General features: G+C 44.1%; 1 protein-coding gene across 1 annotated transcript; it reads right to left on the bottom strand.

Annotated features, from left to right (window-relative positions):
• Nucleotides 1-963, bottom strand: LOC307152111 (olfactory receptor 2AT4-like; the record flags this gene model as incomplete). Its single annotated transcript, XM_079860507.1, has 1 exon — nucleotides 1-963. The coding sequence occupies one exon, from the start codon at nucleotides 961-963 to the stop codon at nucleotides 1-3; it is 963 nt and encodes a 320-aa protein (XP_079716633.1).
• Nucleotides 964-9176: the final 8213 nt, after the last annotated feature.

Below are 9176 nucleotides of genomic sequence, written 5' to 3' on the forward strand. Positions count from 1 at the left end.
CTATGGACTTTTAGACTCCTTCTGGACACACCATTTGAGAAAGAACTGTCTGACTTCTTTGATCCTGATGCAGTAGATGAAGGGGTTCACTAGTGGTGGAAGCAGACTGTAGAACATGACCAGGGCGATCCTCTGACTGCTGTTTATCTGAATGTTCGGGATGTTAGAACTGGAGTAAACAACGAAACGTGGCACATAATAGATAATAATGATAGTCAGCTGTGTGGCACAGGTAGAAAAGGCTTTGATACGACCCTGTGCATTTGCTATTCGAAGCACAGACACCAGGATACATACATATGAAAAGATGATAAAAGAAAATGGCCCGAGAAGCACAAACATTGCTACACCATAGGCAACGAGTTTCTGTTGGCTGACATCTGCACAGGCGAGCTGGTTTATAGACCCAGAGTCACAGAAGCAATGAGCGATCATGTTTGGGCCACAGAATGGCAGTTTCACTGTTTGCATTAAGCCGATGGTTGGGGCAATCATTGCAGTAACCCAGGAAAGCCCAATTAAAAGTCTCATTGTGCGGTTAGTCATTAAAACAGGGTATCTTAGTGGGTAACAGATCGCCAAGTACCGGTCTAGAGCCATGATCATCATAATAAGAGAGTTTAGGGTCCCAAAATAGTGAATCAGCTGCCTTTGAAACAGACAAACGTAGAAGGTAATATAACCGTCATTAAACCAGTAGCGAGAAATGACTTTTGGCAGAGCAACTGTGCAAAAACCAATATCAGACAAGGACAAACTCAGCATGATAATATACATAGGCTTAAAGAGGCTGCGTTCAGTCACAAACAGGACCACAATGAGAGAGTTTCCAGTGATTACAGCGATGTAGATGCAGAACAAAAGTGCTGCTATCAGGCTGTAGTATTTGGGCAGAAGTCCAGGGAAGCCCACGATGAAAAACTCGGTTACAACAGAAGCTGCGGTTTCGTTTGCCTGTAACATACTAAAACATACAGTTAACATCTGTTTACAAAAGAACCAAATGTAGGCTATCTGCCTTTTACACATGACATACCTTGTAAAAATGCCTTTGATTTGCTAATAAAAAACAAATATATATTTTCTTGAAGTTAAAATTATTCTTGGCAACATTTAAAAATACAATATAATAATGATAATGTAAAAATATTTAAATAAAGTTCACCTATGAAATTATAAATTTGAATATAATATATTTGGATATTTATTTATTTGGTTTGGATAAAAGCGTCTGCTAAATAAATAAATGTAAATGTAAATTATTGTAAATGATAAAATATATCATTTATAAAAAATGTTTTTCGTAAAAAATATACATTAATTATAAAATATTATTTAGTTATTAATTAAGATGAAAGCATTTTCCTTAAATTATTTACACATTATATGATTTCAAACATTTGCAAAAATCTAAATGTAATTTTGGTTTGTATTTCAGCTGTTCACATGATTACCTTGATTATTCCTCTGCTAAGTTATGTGAAATCTGCTTAGAATATTCCTGGCTCAGTGTGTCACGTTTCTCAGTGATCAGTGCAGATGCATGTGGTTTCATTGTTTTATAGGCGCAGAATCAGCGTTAAAGCCTGTAGGGTCCAACACGTCATGAAGGATCATGTTTTGAATCATTTGATGCCGTGAAACTGGGCTGACCTTTGGTGTTTAGGGAGAGGGGAATGTGTTTTGCTAGAATATAACTATGGAATTAAGTTTGGCTTGGTTCCTCTTCCCTGATAGATATAACATTTATTTGCACAACACAGAAATAGCCGCCATTTCATTTCAAATTGTGTGCAACATAAATATATATTTTTTTCTCCAGCCCAAAGTATCTTAGGCCTATTATTAAAATCTTAGGCCTATTATCTCTTTTATGACTTGTCAAGTTGGACAGCAAACTCCTTTACATCATGATTGTGAGCTTTTTGTGCCACCTTGTGGGTAAATGATAACTACACACCGTAACACCAATCAAATTACAAGAAACATTTATTGCATTATTTTTTGTTTTATTTATTTTAATTTAATATTATTAATAGTATGTTCTATATTTTAAAGCAAATATCTCAAATAAGACAAAAATTTAAATATATTACAGTTGATGAATCCGACTGGAGGATTCCGCATTTTGAGCCTCCACATACACTATTGATTGTCTCACACAGAACACCTTTTAAGGACATTTTATAATGAAAAAATAAACGATAATGGATTTGGTAATGTTTTTAAAAAGATAGAAACATTGTTTAAACAAACAAAAACTGAAAAATTACTAAATTGCACATGACTCCGGAAAATGTGGCAAGGTCTAACACACATCATAGACTTTAAAGGCCGGACATTTGCAAACAGCTCTTCATCTCTGTCTGATGAGCTCAATCTCTTCTATGCACGCTTTGAAGTCCTGAACACAGAGCCCTGGACAAAGCTGGAAGTGACTCCTGACAAGGTGGAGCAGGTATTAAAGCTAAACACTACTCAGGTTTACAAGTCACCGAGTAGAGTGAACACACGCAAAGTGGCAGTGTTTTGAGGGTCTTGCCAAAAAACACATTCTGAGCATCATGCCAGCAAACCTGTACCAACAACAGTTTCCATATAGCACAAATAGATTCACAGAGGATTCTGTTTGGGAGACTTTGACTGTCTGGATCTGATTTGTAATTAGATGAGTGAACTCTTCTGGGTGCCTGTCAGAGCACAGTTTAATATAAGGATGAGGAGACAGGTATGCAGGTTTAGATGATGTATTGATAAAGGATAAGCCGCAGAGGTACAGGTATTTCACAGGTATGTCTGATCGGCTGGGTCAATGGTACGTAGGTAAGCTATGGTCCGTAAGCTTGTTCAGAGGCGTCTGAGAAGATATTAACCTCGTGAGTAACTCCTCCAATCCCAACTGCAGGAGGGACATAAGGACGAGGAAGAGAAACACTAGGAAGGCAGCAAAGTTCTTCTTCCCACTGCATCCAGGAGAGGAGCAGGTCAGAAGGTAGGTTAGGATCATCCCACTCTCTGTTGGTTCCAAAGATGCTTAACGATCACTTTTGCATGGGTTGTGTAAGGAAGTAGCAATTCCAAAGGGACATACTGTGTAGCAAGGACCCTATGAATATTCCATAAGGTGGGGGTCTCATAGTTCACAGTTTTGTGTTTAAAGGACAAGGTATCGTAAGCGATCAATCAGACTCTGGGCTGCACCAGCAGTAGGTAGGCTCTGGAGGCAATTATCAACGTAAAAAACATCTCTCCACAGAGAAACGTATCTCCTCATCCGTCAAGTGAAACGTATCTCCTCATATGGCAGGTCTCGCCATAGAAAGCGGAGTAGAGGACGAACTTCAGGCAGGAGGTGAACCTGGTGGAACATCGCCTTAATATCTCCGCTCACGGCTACAGGATGCTCTCGGAAACGAAGGAGGACAACTGGAATGTGGACACAAGGCTCCAAGGATAGGTCCGGGCAATAAGTGCTGGTTGAGGTTCTGACCTCTGTACCGATGGGAACAATTAAAGACAAGCGGGACTTTCTATTGTGGCTAACAAGGTGGTGAGGAATGTACCAACACTCAGGGGTATCAGGAACAGGATCAGGAACGTCACAGACAGCTCCGGTGTCCAGAAGTTTACGCATCTCTGTCCAGTAGGTCTTGGCTTTCTCAGGATCCTTCAGCAGACGTCGCTCCCTGCTGCGGAGGGTAGGCAAGACTGAATGTCTTTGAGCATTCAACAACAGCATGTCTCTATGATGAAGAAGGGGAGTGGTGAGGCAACGAACACCCTCTATCTCTAGGGTAATGGTCTTTAGGTCAAGCATGAAGGGCTTCCTAGTCTTGCTTGGAACGAGTAACTTCGTTACACTCATGGTAAGAAATTGTATCCAACTGCCACAATCTCTGAACGTGGTGAAGGAGCTCATCTTGGACAGAAACCAAACAGGTAAGCAGGCACTGGGAAGGGGTGGAAGGACAACCCATAGAAGGAATAGGACCCCTAAAGTGTCCATCCCAAGCTGGTACGAACAGCAACTGGCGCTCCCACGCTGTCCCATCAAACAGGCTCAGTAGGGGTTATAAGGTGGGGCTGGTCGGAACCAATAAGGAGCGATGGTTGGATGGGTACGGATGGGAAGGCCTCTCATGTGTCTGTACTTCCACTTTAACTGCTCGACAGGATAGGACTGGTGCGACAAGTTAAGGCGATCAGCAGTAAAGGCATGACTGATCTGATAACTAATCTGCAGTCGGTAGACAGGAGAAATCTGGAAGGATATGGAACAACCTCGAATGACCTAAACATCATCTCTGACGGTCTGTAGGCAGATCTTCCGGCACACCCTGAATGCCCAGGGCTTCAACGGCAGTGGAAAGCAGGATCGTTCGCGCCGATCCGTCATCCAGGAGGGCAAAGGTATTCAAAGTATGATCTTCATAATGCAGATGCACTGGAACCACCTTAAGCATAACACGGCCGCTAATGGAAGGCTTATCGCAGAAGAACCTATCTGAGGAGAAACTCGTAAGGCAACTCTTCTCCACAGTAGCAGGATCCTCTGTAGAGGTAGGACTGACATTTACATCTTGCAGGGGGTGAAGATGTAAGCCACGGCAAAGACTGCAGGGCTTCTTCAGATCACATCGAACAGCATGGTGGATCTGGCACAACGCCAACAGCGATCGTGCCTACGGATCCAGGTCTTAACTTGATCAGGGGTAAGCTGAGTGAAGGAAGCACACTGACTCAGGTAATGCTCTGATGTGTCACAGAAAGGACAATAGCGCTTCGCTCTAACAGGCTTGGCTGGCTGAATGGAACCTCTACGAGGCATGGAAGACTCAACTGGGGAAGGGGACAGGGGAGGACACAATGAGGATGTTCCAACTCCATGCAAGATAGCAACGGATCTTTTGCTAGCATGTGAGCTCTTAGATATCAACTCTGCATCGTAACTATGACACCAGGTCTCGTAACAAAGCCAATTGGAGAGGTCAATTAGGTTAGGGTTAGAATCAGGTTGATGAAACATATGGCGACGGAAGTCTGTTCTGGGGGAAGCTTGCTCAGAAGGCGTGCGACGTGGGAACCACAACTCAACTCCAACTCCCCCTCTTGCCCTAAAGTTCTCAACAGGCTGACTAGAGACTGGACTTGGAGAGCGAATCTCTGAAAGGCTGGGACATCACCTCATCTAACATCAGGACTACCAAGGACACTAGCTATCCTCATCAAAGCTAACTGATGTGGCTGGCTGTACTCTTCACAAAGTGCTGACATAGTATCCATGAAGGGGGTAGGGGAATTCAAGTTAGCATCAGCTATCATCTTAATTTCCTCGAGCTCTACTAAGATCTGGTACTTAAACAGCTCAGTACCATCTGGGGGGAGCAGGTTCTCTAAGGATATGAGAAGACGAGCGAACTCACTAGGATCTGGACGAGTAAACTTAGGAACCGTATGAGGGGGACCACAATACACAGACTCAGAGGAAGGGACTACAGGGCGCGGCCTTGGCTCTGCCTGAGGAAGAAAAAGTTGGTGACTAGGATAGGCAGACGCCGACTGGTGGTGGGCTGGCAAGGGCATGGCACTAAGAGTGAGCAACTCTCTAAGGTCCTGAGGAGTAGGAGGCAGAGGGAACTCACAGCCTCTGGAAAACTAGGCCAAGACGGGCGTGAACGAGTGGTAGGGAGCACAAAGGGATACTGCTGAGACTCTGAGACCACAGGCCAATAGGAAGTGGCTGCACCATGCTGAAGGGACAGGGACCAGACTGGGACAGGCATCTCCATAGGCCTGGTTCGGCATTCAATGCTATCGTCCCCTCAAAACTGATAACCAAGCTGCATAACCTGGGGCTGCCTTCTGCACTGTGTAACTGGATAATAAGCTTCCTCACCAGTACACAACAACATGTTCATATTTGGAAAAAACTCCTCCAGCACCATCATAATGAATACAGGCACTCCTCAAGGCTGTGTCCTCAGCCCCATGCTGTACACTACTTTATCATGCATGACTGTGTCGCTACCCAGCCCAACAACGTCATCATAAAATTCACAGATGACACCACAGTCATTGGTCTTGTCACAGGCAATGATGAGACCGCTTACCGGAAGGAAGTGTTGGAACTGTCACATGGTGTGAGGCTATTAACCTCACACCGAACCATCATTATGAGTTTGTTTGTGTCAGCTGTGTGATCAATTATCAGCGTTTGTGTTCCTACTTAAGTTGTCCCTTCACCTGCACTCCTTGGTCTGGTATTGTTCATGTCTGCACGCTGTTTTACATGTTGACTGTTTGGATTATTCTAATAAACCTTGTGTGCTACATTCCTCATCTTAATATTTATTGAACTTAAGCGTTACAGAATCATTATAATGTAAAATGAATTTTAATCTCTTATTCTTTTATTCATATAGGGCATACACTTGTCATTGTTTATTTGAATCATTATTCCTGATAAGTATATTTTTTTATATTTTATTGTCTTGTCGTTTTATATATATTCTTGTATATTCTTTTATATTTTATTGTCTTTGTAATTTATTGTGTGTTCCCCTTCTACCCTGTTTTTCTCTTGAGGAGATAACAAAATAAGAATTTCATTGTACCAAGTAAATATGACTATAAATATCTTGAATTTAAAATTGTTGGAACTAGCATCTTGGTATTAACCATGGGAACCTAACGAGCTCATACAACATGGCCTTCGACACAATGCAACAGCCTGCAAGTGTTTCTCAAACTGCATGTAGTAAGAACAAAGTCGCTTTCAAGGAAAGTCTGTTCACTCGGCGGCCATATCTGCATGCCTCCAGGCAGCTATTTTGGGCATTCAAGACCAAAGCCTATATTTAAATGGAGGAATCCTTGAATCTCAAAAACTGCTTGCTGAACTCACAATTAAATAACATTTAAAATCAGCAAAAACATCTGACATGAACTGTCCCATAAATGTTGTTTCTTATGCTCAAATAGTGTTAAAAAAGCTTATTTTTTCAGGCTAGACCAGCCAATGTGCAGGTGCAGTCCTAATCTGAGTTTAAGGTTTCGATGGGAACCGGAGCTTCTAACGGCAGCAATGAATTTACCAATCAGCGATTGGCTCTTTTACTTTAGAAGTGAGGACTATTCCGCCATATTGTGTATTACAGTTTCTCCCGTTCATAATAGGAGTGAACGTCCTGAAAGCCCATCACCTTTGAGTGTAAACTAAACAAGCCAATGTACATTAGATTTGCAGTGCGGCTATATATATGAATGCGGGTGCTCTCACATTTCAGGTCAGAGCCGGTGATCTGGCCGCTCCGCAGTGCCTCTGCAATTGTGGTGATGGGACGTTATATCTCTGTTCCCTCCTGCAAGAAACGGGGATTACATACGTAACTTAGTCTCCCTTTCAGTCATTCACGTTCGAGGTTACGTCGGAATGACTAACGTAATGAGTTCCCTACTAAACGCCACTATTGCTGCCCCTTTCTGCGCCCTGTGTAAGCCACCTAATCCACCCGCACCTCCTGGAGTGGAAGATGGGACAGGGCTTATGCATAGAAGGTCAATTACTGCTGTTCCGCTTGACCCGTACAGTAAGACTATTTGGATAACACTGGGAAAGCAGGAAGGGATGCTATGGAGGCTGCATCCTGCCCATAGGGAAGTAACACATGTGGAAAATACACATATGGACTTGCCATTAGGGCAGTGCTACACAGGGAATGTCTCAGAGGAAGCTCTGGCCTAGTTAGACGGCAACACCGAAAGGGACGGCAGAGTGGACTCTACCAAGGGAAAGACATGTGTTCGCCGACAGGGGTGCTTTACCCTGGAAAAATAAACATATGGGATCACCGTAGGGATCACAACATATGACACCTAGCCTAGCACAGGGGTCAACCATTGGGCATACTTAGGAGTGTTAGGGTTGGCGTCGGACTCTCCCCCACGGCTGCCAATGCTGGTGAATGAACTCGACAGGGTTCCGCCAGCTGGGGAACACAACTGAGGAACAAGATAAACACATGTATCCGGTCTTTAGGAGGGGAATGGCGCAGCAAGTTAAGGCGAGTACACGGGAGGACACTGGCTCTACATGAAGGTTATAAAATCTGGCAAGCGTGTTGGGTGTCGCCCAGCCTGCAGCTCTAAATATATCTGCCAGTGAGGCGGTGTGGGCCAACGCCCAGGAGGAAACAGCACTCCTGGTTGAGTGAGCTCTCAACCTGAGAGGGTGTGGCTCGCCTTGGATCTGGTACAGGCGCAAAGCGCAGACAGGACAGAGCAAAGCAAGGGCTGAGTCTGCCTCCTTGCAGGTTTACCATCTGGTCCCTGAAAGGCGTGGTGGGAAACTTGGGCACGTATCCGGGCCAGGGTCTCAGGATAACGTGAGAGCTGGTGGCCCGAATTCCAGGCATGATTCGTCGACAGAAAATTCTTGCAGGTTTCTTACTCTCTTGATGGAAGCCAGCGCAGTCAGGAGCACTGTCTTCAATGACAGGATTTTCAGCTCAGTTGACTTCAGCGGTTCGAATGGGGCTCTCACTAACGCTGTAAGCACCAATGAGAGATCCCAAGAGGGTATGGTGTGTGGGCGAGGATGATTTGGCCTTCTCGCACCCTCCAGAAACCTGACGATCAGGTCATGCTTCCCCACGAATTTACCGTTTACTGCATCATGATGATCCTCTGCACAGGGGAGAGCTTGCTCTTTTCCCAGTTGACCCAAAGTCCCAACTGATTGAGGTGGACGGATGCATTGGAAAATGCGTTACTGTGTTAACATTTTGAATGGGAGCTTGTGAAGGGCCAGATTTAAAACTCACAGTTCCAAGATTGGCCGTAACTCACTGCCTTACTTGGATACAATGAAGTAAGGGCTGTACAACCCTGACTTCATATTGGCTGGAGGGACCGGCTCTATCATGTCCTTTGCTAGTTGGACTGAGATTTCTGCCTATAAGACAGGAGCATCGCTGGCCAGCATGGAGTTGAACTGGATGTCTCTGAACTTGGGGGGATGCGAGGCAAACTGAATTGAACAGCTGAGTCTGATAGTCGTCGCGACTGAGGGCGTTGTTGTGTTTGGAGCTCCGTCGAATTAATTCAGAAACCTTGTTTTTCTTCTTTACACTCTTTTACAAACGAACTTTTTCATTTTTATATATCTGGAATACTAT

The sequence above is a fragment of the Squalius cephalus genome (genome assembly GCF_949319135.1).
Source record: "Squalius cephalus genome assembly, chromosome: 24".
Taxonomy (NCBI): domain Eukaryota; kingdom Metazoa; phylum Chordata; class Actinopteri; order Cypriniformes; family Leuciscidae; genus Squalius; species Squalius cephalus.